Source organism: Portunus trituberculatus, chromosome 38 (genome assembly GCF_017591435.1).
Source record: "Portunus trituberculatus isolate SZX2019 chromosome 38, ASM1759143v1, whole genome shotgun sequence".
NCBI lineage: Eukaryota > Metazoa > Arthropoda > Malacostraca > Decapoda > Portunidae > Portunus > Portunus trituberculatus.
In genome coordinates, this window is record NC_059292.1 from 18,355,964 (window position 1) to 18,378,229 (window position 22,266).

General features: G+C 39.9%; 1 protein-coding gene across 1 annotated transcript in view; it reads left to right on the plus strand.

Annotated features, from left to right (window-relative positions):
* The first annotated feature begins 269 nt into the window (after positions 1-269).
* The window catches only part of LOC123514884 (vacuolar protein sorting-associated protein 54-like), a 90,310-nt gene continuing 68,313 nt past the window's right edge, over positions 270-22,266 (plus strand). Inside the window, exons 1-3 of the mRNA XM_045273143.1 lie at positions 270-433; positions 18,161-18,289; positions 18,704-18,842. Of these exons, the coding sequence (XP_045129078.1) occupies positions 330-433; positions 18,161-18,289; positions 18,704-18,842 (372 nt within the window). The 5' untranslated portion in view covers positions 270-329. The remainder of the gene's footprint in view (positions 434-18,160; positions 18,290-18,703; positions 18,843-22,266) is intronic.

Sequence of the window (22,266 nt, forward strand, 5' to 3'; positions counted from 1 at the left end):
TCTTTATCTGTCTTTTCCCTCTCCAACTCCAATCTCATCATTTCCATCTCTCTAGCCTCCTTTTCTGCTGCTAGTCTCTGAATGTCTCGTCTCTCCTCAGCAGCTAGTCTGTTTGACTCTCGCCTCTCTTCCACCTCTCTAGCCCTCTCTTCAGCAGCTAGTCTCTTTAACTCTCACCTCTCTTCTGCTTCTATCTCCATTTTCCTTATTTCCAGCTTCAATCGCAGTTCCTCCAGTCTGGCAGCTGACTGGACACTATCAGCAATACTGCTTGCTGGACTAGATCGTCGGGAACCTTCCCTGCTTCCGATACTTCTGCCAGTGCTAATATGTCCCACATCACCTTCACTGGGACCGCCATGTCCGTTATCACGAGACATACGTGCGTCCCCACTGATCCCACGCGCAGCCAACAACTCATCATACCAACGTGGTGAGTCACCGCCAGCCTCTTGCCGGCTCACACCCGCACGCGCACGCTCATCATCATCTGGTGAGGTGAACAGGCCAGTAACTCCCTCCATGGTGCTCATAGGGACTCGTTCTCACAAAAATAAAATAATATAAGTGATAATACCCCACACAATAAACACTACACCACTATAAAGCACTTGGTTTATGATCCTGGCGAGGTCGCCAATTTTTGTTACGTCTGCTTACTGGGGAGCATGACGCTCCACAGGGTCCCCAACACTATATTTCACAGCAGCTGCAACCCTCAGGTTCTTTCTGCTGAAAATGTGCAAACTCTAATAGACTGTTGTTTCCTCACGGCGTCACAGCTGCCCTGAGAGGCGACGAGATACTCTGCTCTCACTCGTGCCTACTAAGGATTTGGTAATGACGCCAGCATGTACCAATCCCTTCCCTGAGCCTTGCACACCCAGCCCCTAGTAGTAGATAAATAATACTACAGAAATAGAGGTCGCCAGCAGTGTATAACTTCCCCCACTGCTAGGGAATCTCCTTAGCAAGTCCTTCTCCTCCTACACCAAACCAAGTAGAATTTATAGATGGTATATAAATTATGTGTTATGGGCGAGGCCTTAATACTCCGTAGAGAAAACCGCCCACAAGGACAATTCCACCCACTTCTCTATGGGAGTATTAATGCCTCTCCACACGCCTTGTACCCAGGCTGTAAGTGCCTACAGACTGGGACAAGACGCGTGGTGTATATTACTATATTACTTAATGCAACAGATGCTTACCAGCACCTGTCAAGACTGACTCCCCGTGCCTACGGCTTACTACGAGACATGATGTGTATACCACATCCGGTAGTATACACAAGCCCAGCTACCAACTCCGGGTGACAACCAGTCACGCAGGGAGTCAAGATACACATAGCTAACAGGTCGTACAGACGATGACTGCACGCCGACTGGAAGACAGCATGAAGCTTTCCACCAGACAACAAGTGTGTGTGGCTACAGCCACTATAGACAGTATACAACAGAAACTATACAAAACGATGATGGTGGCACACAGCCGCCCACCAAACCACACTGGTGACCACGACCACCTAAAAAAAACAAGAATTGGGACGAGACAATACTGTGTCCCTCCGCGTTGCCACTCACCAAGAGGGGACGAACGCAAAAACTCGGGAAATGCAGCCAAACCAGCTGCACTTTCCCCTGGAACAACAAACCCATTGCTCCACACCGTCATGGCCTAACCAGCAGCAAACCAGCTAGTCAAAAGGGAGGGCATAACTCCCAGACTGAGACTTGAGCACCCAGAACAGCCTAGCAACACGTGTCTCAACCCTGTGGCAGAACCCAAGAGCGAACGTGTCTACCTCGGGTAAAGACTGGCTCGGTACTGAAGCGATGCTTGCCAGGCACAACGAGATGGCGGGAACAGAAAAAGGGGAGGGTGGCCGCACAGCGGAGCAGCGAGAGGTTGTGCTGGGGCCGCCATACAAACACAAATAATAAAATAAAGGGGAAATAATGCGGTGCCCCTCAATATACGTATGTATATATACATACAGGCAACCCAAGTTTAACGAAGGTTCACACAACGAAATTTCGCTACAACGAAGGTTTCGTTTTACTACCATCTGCTCGTTTAACGAACACCAAACTCGCTTTAATGAAGTTTTATCCAGGTAATTTTTTCCAGATTTGAAAGCCCCACCGTATCATGCAAGCTGACAGGCTTTTGAATACACCAGGAGCTGCTGGTACTAAGGCCTGCCTCAGGAGAAATCCTGAGACACCTGTAGAATAAAGATCAAGATCAAGCCTCTCGTGGACAACACAGGCACTGCCGATACAAAGGCCTGACTCAGAAGAAATTCTGCATCACCTGTAGCATCAAGATCAAGATCACGCGCACCACTCACACCCCAGTCAAAACATAACAGCGTCACCAGCAGCTCATCTTCCCTAGTTCAACTTACCACCAAAACGCCTTGTGGAAATGTGGTATATAAGTTTTGTATGCGGTACCATGATGCGCACTTTGTTTACATTCCACAGGTTGCCGGTTAGTGTATTTCCCATTTCACTCTCCCTCCCTTCATAAAGTTAAGATCATCAACATTATAAAGTTACGTACATACATACATTAGTCTAATATACATTATAATGACTTAAATTAAACTACCTAAATGTTTAACTTCATAATTTTTACTTTCATTAAACCTTTTACTGTACTATGATGCACTCTCGCTTTGCTTACTCTCAATGGAAGTTCAAATCAGGGGTTAAACTTGTTATAATCGGTTAAACAACGAAGTTTCGCTTAACGAAGTGTTTTTAGGAACGTAACCCTTCGTTAAATGGGGGTTGCCTGTATATATATATATATATATATATATATATATATATATATATATATATATATATATATATATATATATATATAGAGAGAGAGAGAGAGAGAGAGAGAGAGAGAGAGAGAGAGATACAGTAAGTCCTTGTTTTACACTAGTTTAGTATACGATAAATTTGCAGATACGATAATTGACAATTACTACCATTTTTTCAATTTACGATAAAAAAAATCACACTTACGATAGTTGAAATTCCAGCCGCCTGTGATTGTGGCGTCGCACTGCGACCAAGTCGGACCAACAACAAACCAATCACTTTCGCGCCAGCACGACGAATAACAGTGAGACTGTGCTCGGTGATTTACTTACATTACTTTCTGCATTTAAGACCAATTCCTGTCCAAAATGTCACCGAAACATAATTTGGATCTTGGTGAAGAAGTGGGTAAGGGTGAACGAGCCAAGAAAAGTTTGATGTTGGAAATGAAGCTTGATATAGTCAAGAGAAAAGAACTTGGAGAAGGCTTGTCAGCTATAAGCCGTTCCCTGAATTTACCACAGTTGCTACTGTTTTGAGGAATGCTTCAAGTGTTAAGGAGGCAGCAGCTAATGCTTCAAGCCTGCAGGTAAAATTGCTGACAAAACATTGGGAACCCATTATGGATCGGATGGAGGATTTACTTAAAATTTGGATAGACAGCCAAACATGCCAGCATGCCCCACTCTCGTTGAGCCTCATTTCACAAAAGGCCTTGTCTATTATTGAAACCTTGAAGGTTGAGATGGATGTTTGTTTACTTTTTTCGATTGACTTTCATTCTGAGCTGGAACGTATTCCTATCTAATACATGTTAAAACGGGTTCGGTTTACACTAATTTCGGTTTACAATAGCTGATTGAGGAATGCATTTCTAGTGTAAAATGAGGACTTACTGAATATATATATATATATATATATATATATATATATATATATATATATATATATATATATATATATATACACATTTATACATTCGCAATCCCCGCTTAACGAAGGGGTTATGTTCCTAAAAAACCCTTCATTAAGCGAAACTTTGTTAAGTGAACCGATTATAACAAGTTTAACCCCTGACTTGAACTTCCATTGAGAGTAAACAAAGCGAGAGTGCATCATAGTACAGTAAAAGGTTTAATGAAAGTAAAAATTATAAAGTTAAACATTTAAGCAGTTTAATTTAAGTCATTATAATATACACTAATGTATGTATGTATGTAACTTTATAATGTTGATGATCTTAAATTTATGAAGGGAGGGAGAGTAAAACGGGAAAGACACTAACCAGCAACCTATGGAATGTAAACAAAGGGGGTATCATTGTATCACATTCAAACCTTATGTACCACATTTCCACAAGGCTTTCCATTTTATCCATTGTAGAGTCACGAGTTCAGGTGGTTCTTTTAGCTTGCAAGGAAGATACGGTCTCACCAGCCTTCTTAATAGAGTCTGGTGACTTGAAAATAGTAGAGACAGTAATTGGAGTCAAGATGGTGGTGAGCAATGCTATTAGTTTTCTTGCCTCTCTTGTATCTGTGAATAATATCCAGCTTCACTTCGAGGGTAAGAGACTTCCTGCTCTTCTTAACAACGCTAGGCGACATTGCAGGGCATTTTGGTGGTAAGTTGAGCGAGGGAAAACGAGCTGCTGCTGACGCTGTTATTGTTTTGAACAGGGGGAGTGAGTGGTGCGCGTGTTGTCCACAAGAGACTCTTGTGTATTAAAAAGCCTTTTGGCTTGCGTTATATGGTGGTGCTTTCAAACTTGGAGAAAATTGCCTGGATAAAATTTCGTTAAAGCTAGTTTGGTGTTCATTAAATGAGCAGATGGTAGTAAAATGAAACCTTCCTTGTAGTGAAATTTCGTTGTGTGAACCTTCGTTAAGCGGGGTTTGCCTGTGTGGGGGTAAAGACAATGGTGGTGGTGGCAAAGGACGAAAGTGGGTGAGGGAAATAGGTGAAAAATCGGGAGTTACAGCCTTTATATTATGTCTTATTAGCTTTATTTATTGTTTATTGGTCTGTTTTGTACATGTGTTCTAATATGTGAAGGCAAAAGATTTTATTTCAGCGCAAAAGATGGTATTTTATGGGTCAAAAGAGGGACTTAGGTATTGACGAAAGACTGATTGAGTAATTTTTTAGGCGATTTATATGATATAAAGAACTCGTGCTTGGCAAAATTCACATTTGGCGGTAGTTTTGCCAGACTAATTAATTCGCCAAGTGCGGGGGCTTACTGTATATATACCGTATTTTATGGCTTACAAGACGCACTTTTTTTCCTAAAAAATACCCTGAAAAATACTAGTGCGTCTTCCAAGATGAATGTTGTATTGTAAGGCAGCATCCAACCTCAAGTGAGCTTGGACATTTGACCGATAGCAACCTGGAATTTGTATGTTGAGTCATTAAATTATGATGTTAGCTTAAGTACCATTTAATTTAGCCTTTTATATTATGTAAACTCAGTGCTTAGGTGTTACAAATATTTCCAATACTATAATCCTTCCTGCAGCGTACTCAGCGTGTGGAGAAAACGGGCCGCTCCCTCGTCTCATTGCAACACACACATACATGCACACAAACGCACACACATTATGCCAGGTGCCTTTGTACCTTTATTAATAGAACATCCAATTGGCTTACTCATTCAAGCAAGAGTCAAAACTCCACTTGTGAATTGTATTCACATTGTTAAAGCCTATGAAGCACGACTATAAAATAAAATAAATACAAACTGCAGCACTGACACGTTTGGTTTCGGCGATCGGACAAGTGATTCTGCAATGTAAACAGCAGGTCCAAAAACATGCCGTCGCCCGCCACTAAAACAAGAAGAGATGGACTGTTTCACTGTGTATATGTATTTACCTATGGTGTTTTTATTTACATAGTTTTAAATTTGTGGTGAGTGCTCCAGCAAATTTGTAATGAGTGCTGAAACAATAGTGTCTTGCAGACTCCTTGCTTCTTATGTTTTTGTGTCTAGTGGTCGGGTATATGGTGAATGCGTTTTTGTATGAGAATTACTTTTTTTTTCTTAGAAATTTCTTTCAAATATTAGGGTGCATCTTCCAAGATGCAGCGTCTTGCAAGCCGTAAAATACAGTATATATATATATATATATATATATATATATATATATATATATATATATATATATATATATAGATAGATAGATATATATAATATATATAATGTATATATATATATATATATATATATATATATATATATATATATATATATATATATATATATATATATACATATACAGCGGTTCCTTGGAATATGAACTTAATCCGTTCAAAATTTTGTTCTTACTCCAAAGCATCAAAATACATGTATTCTAATGGAAGTAATTATAATTCGTTCCAAACCACCTCCCAAGACCCAAAAAATTCCATTTTCCACCTAATTTCTTATTATTTTAATACTATTACTATATATAGTACTACTCTTATGCTATAACTATAAAAGATAGGAAAGTAAGCAAAATGTAATATAATGAAAATTCAACTTCTCATAGTCAGAAACAAGCGTCAACACATCCTCATGTGACTCCATCAAGCCAGCACTGCACACTCTTATTTAACCCAATAAGTTTTTCTTCGGTATACTGCATTCATTATGGAGAATAAATAAGGGAAGTAAGCAAATTGTAATATGAAAATTCAACTTCTTCGCGGTCAGAAACAAGCATCAACGTTTCCTGGACATGACGGCCCCTGACCACGATGGTCCCCAACGACAGCCCCTTGTTTACCATGATGACCCCACACCAAATTTAGGTTATTGTCCTCTTATTTCTTTCATTATGTTAACACATTAACCGCAGATGGGAACTCAGCGTTCCTGAGATAGTGTTTTATAGTACGGAGCGTTAAAAACCATAACGTATTGGTACACCAGTGTACTGTACCTTGCGCATATAGTGCATATTTGTATCCAGGGTGTAACACGACTTTCTGTAAATATTGAAAGAGTTAAGAGAACATGCATTTCTAAGCAGAAAATGTTATATACACATATGCATTTTAAGGTTTTGTTTACCCGTAAGATTTAAAAATTTCTGAGAGGCGCGCGATAGTCTATTGTATTTTTATGAAGTGACAACAACTGTTGCTGGCTTGCTGCAGCAGCCGGAGGTGCCACTTGGCTAAATACCAAATGTTTTAATATTATATTTTGCAATCTTACATTTAAGACATTGTATCAACAAGTATGCAATTTACTGATAAACATTACACGATAACATTATTTCGGTGATTAAAAGAAGCACTCATGTACGATACTACGTGGTACAGTACCTATCACTGGGTGAGGAAGGATGGGGAGGGATGGGGGAGTGGGGAGTGACTGATTTATTAATACAATATGTCTTAGTATAAGATGCTCTATTAAAAAGTATAATTTAAAACCATCCTACTGTTAAAAAACAAACTTAGATCACCGTGGTCTGTAATGTGGGGCCGTTGTGGTAAACATGGGGCTATCTTGACCATGACCCAGCGTCAACACATCCTCCTTAGCTGACTCCATCAAGCCAGCACTACGCACTCTTATCTAAACCAATAACAATTCCAATATTGTCATGCATCATACAGTCAACCCTCGGCTATCGCGACTTCAGCTATCGCGTTTTATTGCTATCACGCACCCATGAAAAGCTGCTAAACTTTCATTATCGCGACCTCAGGCTCCTGCTATCACGCGCCCAGCCATGAAGTCATGAGGTAACTGAGCGCTCATTGGCCAAACCGATACCAGAATTTTGGCCGATTCCGATACCGATACCGATACCACCGATTCCGATACTACTACTTATAGTGATTACTGCACTGGACACCAGGATGAGATGGTGGATGGCGATCGTTATCAGATGGGAGGCTTTGTTTTGGGGGATGCTGTAAGTCCTTCTGAGAACGTTTGTGAAATAGGAGCAATTCTAGAAGCTTTTCGAAGCCATTTGCAAAGGTAAATTACTCAGTAATCAATATCTTATATCGAATATATCACTAAGTAGTAAATTCCTTTTAGGTATCGTAAGTATCGGCATAAAATAAGCCAATACCGATACCAAAAAAATGGGCCGATACCGCCAATTCCGATACCGATACCGATGCATCGGTACATCTCTAGTAAATACAATGAGCTGATGTAATTTTTTTTTTTTATGTTATAACCTTGACATGTTTTAATTGGTACCAAGGGATTATACAGTAATTTAAAAAGAAGTAAACATGAGGGATATTAGGAGTAAAATTTGTGGTTGCGGTACCAATAACAATTTTCACCATTAGTTGTTCAATTCGGCTATCGCATTTTCGGCTATAGCGCGGCTATTTCGGCCCCAATTGGGCGCGATAGCCGAGGGTTAAGTGTAATATGTTTCATAACTGCTTACTTATCCATGAAAATACATGTATATCTTATATCTCACCAAAAAATACATAAAAAATTATAAAAAACAGCACACACAGTAATCGCCCGCATATCTGGATTGCCACTATCCGGAATTCACTACTAACTACTATCCGGAGCTGCCCCAAGAATATTCAAACCTACCGCTTGAGCGATCCCTCAATCCCGCTAGGCAGCACAGCACTTAGGCGGCATCACAATAACACTTTTTTCGTCGTCTTCAACGATTTCCGTTGGTTTTTTACTGTTCTGTCAATTCTTTTGTCGTCTTGAGCAAGACGGAACACACCGTTTTCCTCTAGCATCAGTTTTTAGCTAAATTAAGATCTATGGTTTCTAACCAAAACTTTTATAATAAAATTTATTTTCTTGCTAATTGGAATGATGCTATAATCTCAAATTAATAGCATCTTCATAAGTAGATGTAAATATATTTGTGTGTGTGTGTGTGTGTATATATATATATATATATATATATATATATATATATATATATATATATATATATATATATATATATATATACAGGCAACCCCCGCTTAACGAAGGGGTTATGTTCCTAAAAAACACTTCGTTAAGCGAAACTTCATTAAGCGAACCGATTATAACAAGTTTAACCCCTGACTTGAACTTCCATTGAGAGTAAGCAAAGCGAGAGTGCATCATAGTACAGTGAAAGATTTAATGAAAGTAAAAATTATGAAGTTTAACATTTAGGCAGTTAAATTTAATTTAAGCTATTGTAATGTACACTAATGTATGTATGTATGTAACTTTATAATGTTGATGATCTTAAATTTATGAAGGGAGGGAGAGTGAAATGGGAAAGACACTAACCGGCAACCTGTGGAATGTAAACAAGGGGCGCATCATTGTACGTATACAAAACTTATGTACCACATTTCCACAAGGCTTTCCATCTATTGTAGAGTCACGAGTTCAGGTGGTTCTTTTAGCTTGCAAGGAAGATACAGTCTCACCAGTCTTTGTAATAGAGTCTGCTGACTTGAAAATAGTAGAGACAGTAGATGGAGTTAAGATGGTGGCCAGCAATGCCATAGTTTTCTCGCCTCTCTCGTGTCTGTGAATAATATCCAGCTTCACTTCGAGAGTAAGAGACTTCCTGGTCTTCTTAGGAATGCTAGGCCACATTGTAGGGCGTTTTGGTGGTAAGTTGAATGAGTGAAGACGAGCTTGCTGGTGACGCTGTTTATGGGAGTGAGTGGTGCGTGTGTTGTGATCTTGATCTTGATCTTGATATTATAGGTGACTCAGGATCACTCCTGAGTCGGGCTTACGAGATGCTTGATCTTGATCTTGATTCTACAGGTGTCCCATGATTTCTCCTGAGGCAGGCCTTAGTATTTGTGGCTCCTGGTGTATTCAAAAGCTTGTCAGCTTGCGTGATATGGTGGGGTTTTCAAATGTGGAAAAAATTACCTGGATAAAACTTCGTTAAAGCGAGTTTTGTGTTTGTTAAACGAGGAGATGGTAGTAAACTGAAACCTTCGTTTAAGCAAAATTTCGTTGTGTGAACCTTCGTTAAACGGGTTGCCTGTATATTGTTCCAGTCTAGCAGCGAAAAGTGGTTCAGTTGTTTGTTTACATTTCTCTGTGAGACGCTCCAAGGCAGAATATCCAAGTATCAAATGGCCAAGATGACCTGCTCTGTCGTTTGAGTTTATTTTTTGATAATTAAATAACCTTTCCATCAGGAAGCCATTTTTAAATGTCTTGTGTGATTGTGTCATAGCCTGACTCACGCCCTACACAGTACTTGGCCAGGAGTCAATTTTTGCCAGACAAGTATAAGTTGATGAAAATTAGAATGAGAAACATCAAGAAGAAAATACAACTAGAAACAAACAAACAAATGTATCGTTGGGAGACAGCAGGACTTTCAATTATAGCCTCCCCTCTCCCCTCCATCATGCGTGTTATCTCCCCCTCCAAGACTCTGCCTCACCCCATGCCTCACTGCCAGGCTTCTCCACCATCTTCTCTATATCTTAAGACTGATCTTTTCAAACACATTTTTTTTCTTACTGCCTTCATCATCACAACTTTACATGACATAGCTCTCACAATAACACTATTACAAAATATTATGTTGAGACAAAGGTAGAAAGCTGTACCAGACAAACAATAAATACTTCGCTATCATTATCTCACTTCAACACACTAATAATGACTCAGATAGTGTCCAGTTCAGCAGTAAAATAGCAGATTGCCATGACGATGCTGAGACACCTTCCCAACCCTCACATCTTCTTGAGAAGCAGGTATCTAATATGTTATCATTCTATCATTCTCCAGGAAGTCATTATTGTATACACAATCATTTAATGTGCTTTCATTCATTGTTTTCTTACCCATATGGGTTATGTACATGTTTTTTTTTTTTTTTTATTTATAAGGGGTTGGGAGAGGAAATTCCGCGTATCCAGATATTTCTCGTATCTGCCAGGGCCTTGGCTGCTATAATCCGGATGCGCGAGCGATTACTTCATAAGTGCTCTCACCATCCTCATGCTTGGCGCCCTCACACCTACACAAACATATCCTTGTAAAATCTGATACATGATTGGTTAAGTGTCCACCATCTTGAAAACAATGGGCCAGTGACAGGCCTTGATATATAACAGATAGCCTCAAGCATAAACAAACTGTGTGGTATAAAGGAGCGCGGCTTCTGAAAAGCACCGAGATCATGCCTGAAAGGCTCTATCGTAAGAGCCACGATCGTGCCTGACGGGCTATAAGGGTTAAGGATTTTAATTCATGAGCTGGATACTCTCTCTTCCCCTCAGATCTTCTAGAATCTTCCATACGTCTGTCTGTATGTCTCGTGACCATGTGTGCTGCTACACTAGGCAATGATCTTAATAACTAAAAAAATTAATATTATTATCCCAGGTATTACAAAACAACAACCAAACAACTGCAAACAACATTCCTGAGGCACTGAGGCAGCGTGGTGCCCCAACATGCAGTCAGCTGATCACGCAGTGCTGCGCGCAATCTGTTGACCGCATTTATTATTGCTCACACTTTAAAGCAAAGTTCGTCCTCCAATGCAAAAAAATAAAACCACAAATTTTTTTTTCATAATCCAAGTTGTTTGTACTCAAAAGCGTTCGTACTCAAGGTACCAATATATATATATATATATATATATATATATATATATATATATATATATATATATATATATATATATATATATATATATATATATATATATATATATATATATATATATATATATATATATATATATATATATATATATATACAGTAAGGTCCTGGGTTACGTCAGTCTCGAGTTACGTCAAACTCGCACTTACGTCAGTCAACTATAAGGCAATTTAAGATTTTAAAAATTGAAAATTTATGAATCGTAAAGCGCGGGGTTTATTGTTATTGTTGGCCGCCAGGCGTCACTATAGTCCGACTCAAACATGAAGGCCGCTGAGCGGGGGGGGGGAGACCTAACGGGGATTCCCCAGCTGTGGCGTCGCCAAGCATCGTAGCACATGTTTCGATCTCATTATTAACTTACATCTTAATGAACCGTCATAAAAGTGTATTCCTCTAAATTTCTAATAAGGATGTATAGAGAGCTTTGAATATTGTTTTAGTGTAATGAAGACAATGATTTTGTATAGATATCACAAAATGTAGCACCACTGCTCTCCAGCGTTGCTACTTTTCAAAGTTGGACATGGGTGAGGTCAACCTCCCTGACCGCTGATAATCCCCAGGTCAAATCGAGTCACTCCTCCCCTCCCTGTCGCTCAGGATGGAAGGTGAATATCTTGTCCGCGCTACTCGCCATCGCAACCTTCAATGTCAAGAGAAATTGATTATTTACAGCGTCAACAAGTTCTGCTTAGAGGATTCTTTTATTATCAATGTGGAGGACACTTCTGACGAAGAACTGTTTGATTAAATAGCTGAGAGAGGATTATGCCTACAGGGTAAAACCTCTATAAAAAAAAAAAACGCACCTTAACTCTGGGTGTGGTGTGGAAAAAGAATAAAATAAAACAACAAAAAAGATGCATGTCTACTTGTCTATTTTAGAGAGAGAGAGAGAGAGAGAGAGAGAGAGAGAGAGAGAGAGAGTGTGTGTGTGTGTGTATGCCGCGTCACAGGAGAACCAATACGTAAACTGTTGAAAGACTCGCGCAAGTAGGATTACACACACACACACACACACACACACACACACACACACACACACACACACACACACACACACACACACACACACACACACAAGGTGATAGATGAAGAGAAATCTAGAAGAAATGAAGAATATAAAGTGGGAAGATGGAATTATGCCAAGACAGATTTTGGAAACCTAAAGAAATTCTTTCAAGAGACAAATTGGATGAAATTCAAGAGTGCTAAGGGAGCAAATGAAAAGTGGAAGGAATTTATAAAAATATACAAAGAAGGTGAGAAAAATTTGTACCAATAAGACAACATAGAAGTTGGAAAGCAGGACTGGTTTAACGATAGATGTGAAAAGGCTAGAACAAGAAAAGAGGATGCATGGAAGAGGTGGAGAAGGAAAAGACGGATTAAGCAGTGGGAAAGTTACAAAAGAGCAAGAAATGAATATGTGTTGATTAGAAGAGAAGAAAGAAAGAAACAAGAAAAGGATATAATTGATAAATGTAAAGACCAACCAAGGCTTTTTACAGACATGTGAACAACAACATCAAAAATAGAGAAAGTATTGAAAGTTTAGAAGTAAATGGAGTATGCAGTGAAGATCCCAGGAAATGGCAGAGGCTATGAATGGATGCTTTCGGAAGGTATTCACAAAGGAGACTGCTTTTGACAAACCACTGGTAATGGAACAGAAAGGGATTATGAAGGAGTTTCAAGTAACTGTGGAGGAGATCAAGAATATGATGGGGAGTTTAGAAGTGAGAAAAGCTGTGGGACCTGATGGGGTATCAGGATGGATTTTAAGAGAATGCAGGAGCAACTGGCAGAAAAAGTTTGTGAAGTAATTGATGCCTCATTAAGGGAAGGTGTAGTGCCCCAAGACTGGAAAAGAGCTAACATTGTCCCAATCTATAAATCAGGTAACAAGAGACCCATTGAACTATAGACCAGTGTCACTTACAAGTGTGGTAGCTAAGATGTGTGAGAGGGTGGTGAAGAATAGATGGACAGACTTCTTGGAGAAAAATGACATACTTTGTGAGTGTCAATTTGGTTTTAGAAAAGGCGTTCATGCACGACAAACCTGATATGTTACTATTCGAGGGTGATAGATGTAATACAGGAAAGAGATGGTTGGGCTGATGGAATATATCTGGATTTAAAAAAGGCCTTTGATAAGGTACCACACGGAGACTGATCTGGAAACTTGAAATGGTAGGAGGAGTGCATGGCAGTTTACTAAAATGGATGGAAGACTTTTGGTAGGAAGAGAAATGAGAACAATAATTAAGGACAGACCATCAGAATGGGGCTTGGTGGAGAGTGGAGTTCCACAGGGATCAGTGTTGGCACCAGTAATGTTCGCGGTCTACATAAATGACATGGTGGATGGGGTGTCCAGTTATGTGAGCCTATTTGCAGGCGATGCAAAATTGTTAAGAAAAGTGAGATGTGACAAAGATTGCGAACTACTCCAGGAAGACTTGGACAGAATATGGAAATGGAGCTGTACATGGCAAATGGAGTTCAACACGACAAAATGCAAGAAAATAGAGTTTGGCAAGAGTGAAAGAAGAATCAGGAGTATGTACAAGATAGGAAATGAAGACATAAAACCAGTCATGAAGAAAAAGACCTTGGGGTGACAATTACCAATGACCTATCGCCAGAGAGACATATAAACAAAATAATTGGAGAAGTATTGAACTTATTGAGGAACATAAGAGTGGCGTTCGTATATTTAGATGAAGAAATGATGAAGAAAATAATTACTGCAATGATAAGACCGAGGCTTGAATATGCAACAATACAGTGGGCTCGAACTTAAAGAAACACATAAGGAAACTAGAGAAAGTACAGAGGGCTGCAACAAAAATGGTGCCTGACTTAAGAGATTTGACTTATGAAGACAGACTGAAAAGAATGCAACTTCCGACCCTGGAAAACAGAAGAAAGGGAGACCTGATAGCAATATACAGAGTGATGATTGGCATGGAAAAAATGGATAGGGAAGATCTGTGTATGTGGAATGAAAGAATGTCGAGAGGGCATGGGAAAAAACTAAAATGGCCACTTATAGGAGAGATGTGAAAAATATAGCTTCCCTCATAGAAGGGTGGAAGCATGGAATAGTTTAGACGTGGAAGTGGTCAACGCAAGGAATATTCATGATTTTAAGAAAAAGCTGGACATTAGTAGATATGGAGCGGGACAACACGAGCATAGCTCTTTTCCCGTATGTTACAATTAGGTAAATACAATTAGGTAAATACACACACACACACACACACACGTGCGTGAGAGAACTATATAGTAATAAGAAACAGGAGAAAGTAGTAACAAGCCAGAGAGAGAGAGAGAGAGAGAGAGAGAGAGAGAGAGAGAGATGGGCGTTTCTCCACACTTCAGTGTTAATCCTATAATTGGGGCTGCGATGTTTGGCAACGCTGCAACCAGGGTATTCCTGATAGGTCTCCCCCCTCAGCGGCCTTTATATTTGTGTCGGACTATAGTGGTTATCCGCCACACCGCCCACCTCACGCTTGAATACAATAACACTCTACTTACCTCAGTTCCACCACACTGTCGCCCCTGGCAAGAGTGTTCCTACATCTGTGTTTGCTGACTATCTTAGTATCTTGCTCAATGGCACCAAAAAGAAAACTCCTGAGTGATAGCAGTGATGCTAAGAAAAGGAAAACCATTACGCTGCAAGAAAAAGTGAACATAATTAAAAGACATGAGAAGGGAGGCAGCAGCTGTGTGTAAGGGAGTGAAGAAGAAAATGGGAAGCCCGTTACCATGACAATGGGGAGGTTGATGACCTTGAGGGCTCACACACCTATCACAACAATAACAACTCCGGAGCCTTCGCCTGGGCCACACGATACTTGCAGCTAACTTGCACCGTCTGCGCCTGTCTGCTGATCCCTATTGCTCTTTCCTATTGCATTTCTTGCCCCGCTGCCCACGCTTCTACTCCCACCGCACTGCACTACGCTCCCAGCTGTCCGCCCTGGGCGTCACAACATTCGACCTGCCCATCCCTCTGGCGGCCTCAGGCGTCCACCCCTCTGGCAACATGCAGTCCTTCGCGTTCATGCCCTAATCAACAACAAAAACAAGCTTGTGTTTCATATTCCTACATAGTTGTAAATAATGTACCAATATAACAATATAACCTTTTACTTACCTGAATAACCATAAAAAATTATTGGTTGAAAACTCGATAATATGCTTTGAAAGTACAAAAACTCGAGTTACGTACAAAATCGACTTACGTCATGTTTCAGGAACGTAACTCTGACGTAACTCGGGACCTTACTGTATATATATATATATATATATATATATATATATATATATATATATATATATATATATATATATATATATACATACATATATATTGTGAGGGGCACCGCCTTATTCCCTCCTTTAATTTCTTACTAATATGTGTTGTGGGGCGGCCCCAGCTACGAGCCTCTGGCTATTCTGCAGCGTGGCCACCCACTCTTTGTTCCCGCCGTCTCGCTGGGCCTGGCAGGTGTCGCACCAATACCTAGCCAGCTTTTAGCAGAGATAGACACGCGCGCTCTTGGTTTCCTGGCACAGTGTTGAGTCGTGTGGCTGTGCTGTTCTGGGTGCTCAACAGTCTCGGTTTGGGAGTTGTGCCCTCCTTTTGGAGTAGCTGGTTTGCTGCTGGTTTGGCCGTGACTGTGTGGAGCAACGGGTTTTGTTGTTCCAGGGGAAAATGTAGCGGATTTGGCTGCATTTTCCCGGGTTTTGCGTTCATTTCCCCCCTGTTGAGTGACGACGCAGAGGGGCGCTGTACTCTGTACTGTGTCGCTTGTTGTATTTAGGTGGCTGTGGCCACCAGTGTGGTTTGGTGGGCGGCTGTGTGCCACCACCATCGATTTGTGTAGTTTCTTGTAGTATATTGATTATAGTGGCCTTAGCCACACACACTGGTTGTCTGGTTGGAAGCTTCGTGCTGTCCCCCAGTTGGTGTGCAGTCATTGTCTGCACAACTTGTTAGCTATGCGTATCTTGGCTCCCTGCGTGGCTGGTTGCCACCCGGAGTTGGTAGCTGGGCTTGTGTATGCCACTGGATGTGGAATACGCATCGTGTCTTGTAGTAAGCTGTAGGCACGGGGAGTCAGTCTTGACAGGTGCTGGTAAGCATGTTTCATTAAATAATATAGTAATATACACCATGCGTCTTGTCCCAGTCTGTGGGCACTTACAGCCTGAGTACAAGATGTTTGGAGAGACATTGATACTCCCGTAGAGAAGTGGGTGGAATTGTCCTTGTGGGCGGTTTCTCTGCGGAGTATTAAGGCTTCGTCCTTAACACATAACTTATACACTATCTATAATTTCTACTTGGTTTGCTGTCAAGAGGAGAAGGAGTTGCTAAGGAGATTCCCTAACAGTGAAATACCACGGTATTTCATTAGTAATTCACTATCACTCAGTGCCACAGAGTCGAGGTTATCCTCATGGCATGGACGTATATGAATACTAAGATATTATATCCATTATAGCAGGCAATAGAGGAGTGGAAACATAAATTTAATATCGTGGTGAAAGACAACATGGAGGCTAAAAGGGTCACAAGAAGAAGAAGAAGCGGCGGCCGATTCGCCGTGAGTCTTTGCTTCGTCTTTGGCTGATCTCATCTCTGCTTTATTTTTTGGTATTCCTTGTAAGATTTCACTTTATGCATTACAAAACAATTCTTTCTTGGGGGCAAGGTTTGGAAGAAGCTAATAGAAATGTTGTTTTGTAAACATAAATGCATATAAAAGACAGTAACACCACCTCCAGAGGTGGTGTTCCCAGCAACCTCAGAGCAACCTGATAGCAACCTTTTCACCGTCCCTCCAAGCGTTCATGGAAGCCATTTCGCGGCAGGAGGTTGCTCTGAGGTTGCTAAAGAATCTTGGATCCAGCTCCAGGGGCGCTAGAGAAAGAGGCGGGGAGCCAGCCAATCACAGCGAAGCTACCACGTTCGGTCCCTCACCTGGCAAATTCAGAACCAGAAAATTCACTAAAACGGATGTGGTTGTACGTTATGCGGACTTTTTGGTCTAACTTTATATAGTACGTTGAACCGGAAGTTCATTATACTGTATATATATATATATATATATATATATATATATATATATATATATATATATATATATATATATATGTTTGGTGTATCAAGTTGCATAGCTATTTCATCATCTTCATTCATTTCATTCATCATCAGTGGATACCTTTCCCTTGTTTTAATAGAAAAATAAATAGCCATTTTATTGATAGTATCAATATGATGCAAAGAGCAGGTACAAAAATTTTTTGTTTAATTTTATTTTATTGCTTCATATGTAACAAGTGTAATTACTTTGGACAATACCTGTACTCACATATAATACATCATGATTTTTATGGGTTTTAGGGGGCACATGAATATAGATCTAGGAAAGCATATTTTGTATTCAATCTAAAGTCTACTATGCAATCGATAATTTTAAAGTTGAATTTTCAAGAACATAATCCTAATTATATGTCAGGGAATACCTTTATATTACTGTTTCTTGAAACTTAGGAAAGAAAAGGAATCTTTTTAATGTATGCATTCAGCATTAACATTATAGATAGGAAGTCACCAGTTCTGTACATGCTTATATCTCACAACTGATGCTGATATGTTTTTTTTTGTTTTTTTTCTCAGGAGTATCTCAGATGGAGAGAGAATGCTTGGAGAGGCAGCATGTGTCCGGGTGCTGGCAGGTCTGGTAGAGGTGCTCTGTGCAGCCTGTGACTATGCACATGATCGCTGTGCTAAGTTGTTGCATGCCAGGTGAGACAGAGGGCTGAAATACTGATGCTGATTACTTTTTATGATTTTGCAAACTGGTTTCTAATATTAAGGTTTTTTTTTTTCTTCCTCCCCCCTCTCTCTCTCTCTCTCTCTCTCTCTCTCTCTCTCTCTCTCTCTCTCTCTCTCTCTCTCTCTCTCTCTCTCTCTCTCTCTCTCTCTCTCTCTCTCTCTCTCTCTCTCTCTCTCTCTCTCTCTCTCTCTCTCATACTTTCCATCTTTTTACTCATATCCAATATTAAACTATCTCTAAATGTTTTACTTGTAGAGCCTTCCATGCTGAACTTGCAAAGGCTCATTATATCACCCTAGTTAAATGTTATGTTCATTACTGTCTTTTTAAAACTTCATACTTTACTTAAGTAAATTTTCCTTACATATATCCCTGTTCAATAGATCAAGAGAACATGGCTTGGATAAGATGACTGCTAGTGAGTTCCTAACACTTTCCCGTATCATTGAGGACTTTGTGGCTGACACAGAGAAGGTGTGTGGCCGCAAGAGTACTTCCTTTAGAATGGGACTTCAGGGACAGGTGAGAACCTCTTAATTTTACATGTATGTGTTTTCATTCACTATTCAGCCTTTGTATAAGTTTAGTGTAGTTTACAATCAGATGTAAGGATGTCAGCTTCATCACTTTGAAAAAAAAGAGGAATTCCATCCTCAGAGTGGTTGTTTGTAATATTCTTTGATTACTAAGTTAGTTAAGCCTGAGGTAAGAAGGCAGTACTTAACCACTAAAGATCTGTATTTTCCTTTCTATTACTGGTCAATAAATCTATGGAGCAATGTATGAAAGAACTAATTAAACATGTCTGTTTAGAAAATCCAATGTCATTATATTCTAGAAATATGGATGAATTTAACAGATTCTAAGGCTAGAAAGATTGAAAAGCACTGTGATAACACTACACTGATGAATGAATACATTCATCCCTTGGTAAACCATATAAATTAGAGTATCTGAGGTGCAAGATTTCCCCATCATGAAACAAACTTTGTGTTCTGTATATTGAGGGATTTACTCAATCTAATGTCCTGTGTCTAAACTACACCTTGTTTGATTTATGATTGATTGAATTTGTGTTTGGTCCTGTATTATATTACATATGATACTGTATATTCATCTCATCAACTCCCCTCCTCTGACAGTCTTCAGCCTCTTTCTCACCACCGGAATGTTGCATCTCTTTCTATCTTTTATCACTATTTTCATGCTAAATGCTCTACTGATCTTGCAACTGCATCCCTCCCGTCCTCCAGCAGCCTTACCACAGAAAGCTTTTTCTTCCTCTCATCCCTATTCTGTCCAACTCTCTAATACAAGAGTTAACCAGTTTTTTCAATCATTCATACCTTTCTCTGGTAAACTCTGGAACTCCCTGCATGCCTCTGTATTTCCATCTTCCTATGACATAACCTCTCTTAAGAGGGAGGTTTCAGTACATTTGTCTCTGTCTTTTGACAAACTTTTTTTCCAATCGCTTAGGAAACTTGCATTTGCAGTGGGTCTTTTTTTTTTCACTTGGCAAGATTCCCTCTTGCATTAAAAAAAAAAAAATTATAATAATAATAGCTAAAGCAGCTATCACTAGCATTTGTATTATTGACATTTGACAGTAGGATCCAAAATTGTGCTAGATTGTATTCTCAACTTGTAGATATGAGACTAAAGAAGAAAGAGGTCATGGAAGAGACAAGAAATTAAGAGTGACTTATACTAATATAGATGGGTTGTTATCCAGTGTGTTGGAGGTTAGATTATTTGAAAGAAAAAAGACGTGATGTTATCTGCATACTAGAAACAAAATTAAAAGAGGAGATCCAAGTTAGTTTTAACCCCTTCGCGCCGGATGTTAAAAAAGCCGGCCTGTATGATATACTGGTGGTAGTGTCGCGCGCCCGAGCGCGGGAAACTCGTACAAGCTTGTCATACTTCTCGTCTTTGTGTATTATGCTGCTATTTTTTAGTTACTATATCGCCTTGAAGAGGAAAGTACGCTTCTCTCTTCAGAAAGAGAGAGAGAGAGAGAGAGAGAGAGAGAGAGAGTGACATTTGCTAATATTTTAGACACAAGCGGGACGCATGTAGCTTATCTTCGAGAGGAAGAGGGGAGGAGGGAAGGGAGAAAGAAAGAGAGAGAGAGAGAGAGAGAGAGAGAGAGAGAGATATTAGAAAATTTGTTGTTTTTGTATTTGTGTGTGTGTGTGTGTGTGTATTTACCTAATTGTATTTACCTAATTGTAACATACGGGAAAAGAGCTATGCTCGTGTTGTCCCGTCTCCATATCTATTAATGTCCAGCTTTTTCTTAAAATCATGAATATTCCTTGCGTTGACCACTTCCACGTCTAAACTATTCCATGCTTCCACCCTTCTATGAGGGAAGCTATATTTTTTCACATCTCTCCTATAAGTGGCCATTTTAGTTTTTTCCCATGCCCTCTCGACATTCTTCCATTCCACATACACAGATCTTCCCTATCCATTTTTTCCATGCCAATCATCACTCTGTATATTGCTATCAGGTCTCCCTTTCTCTTCTGTTTTCCAGGGTTGGAAGTTGCATTCTTTTCAGTCTGTCTTCATAAGTCAAATCTCTTAAGTCAGGCACCATTTTCGTTGCAGCCCTCTGTACTTTCTCTAGTTTCCTTATGTGTTTCTTTAAGTTCGAGCCCACTGTATTGTTGCATATTCAAGCCTCGGTCTTATCATTGCAGTAATTATTTTCTTCATCATTTCTTCATCTAGATATACGAACGCCACTCTTATGTTCCTCAATAAGTTCAATACTTCTCCAATTATTTTGTTTATATGTCTCTCTGGCGATAGGTCATTGGTAATTGTCACCCCAAGGTCTTTTTCTTCATGACTGGTTTTATGTCTTCATTTCCTATCTTGTACATACTCCTGATTCTTCTTTCACTCTTGCCAAACTCTATTTTCTTGCATTTTGTCGTGTTGAACTCCATTTGCCATGTACAGCTCCATTTCCATATTCTGTCCAAGTCTTCCTGGAGTAGTTCGCAATCTTTGTCACATCTCACTTTTCGTAACAATTTTGCATCGTCTGCAAATAGGCTCACATAACTGGACACCCCATCCACCATGTCATTTATGTAGACTGCGAACATTACTGGTGCCAACACTGATCCCTGTGGAACTCCACTCTCCACCAATCCCCATTCTGATGGTCTGTCCTTAATTATTGTTCTCATTTCTCTTCCTACCAAAAGTCTTCCATCCATTTTAGTAAACTGCCATGCACTCCTCCTACCATTTCAAGTTTCCAGATCAGTCTCTGGTGTGGTACCTTATCAAAGGCCTTTTTTAAATCCAGATATATTCCATCAGCCCAACCATCTCTTTCCTGTATTACATCTATCACCCTCGAATAGTAACATATCAGGTTTTGTGCATGAACGCCCTTTCCTAAAACCAAATTGACACTCACAAAGTATGTCATTTTTCTCCAAGAAGTCTGTCCATCTAGTCTTCACCACCCTCTCACACATCTTAGCTACCACACTTGTAAGTGACACTGGTCTATAGTTCAATGGGTCTCTTGTTACCTGATTTATAGATTGGGACAATGTTAGCTCTTTTCCAGTCTTGGGGCACTACGCCTTCCTTAATGAGGCATCAATTACTTCACAAACTTTTTCTGCCAATTGCTCCCTGCATTCTCTTAAAATCCATCCTGATACCCCATCAGGTCCCACAGCTTTTCTCACTTCTAAACTCCCCATCATGTTCTTGATCTCCTCCACAGTTACTTGAAACTCCTTCATAATCCCTTTCTGTTCCATTACCAGTGGTTTGTCAAAAGCAGTCTCCTTTGTGAATACCTTCCGAAAGCATCCATTCATAGCCTCTGCCATTTCCCTGGGATCTTCACTGTATACTCCATTTACTTCTAAACTTTCAATACTTTCTATTTTTGATGTTGTTGTTC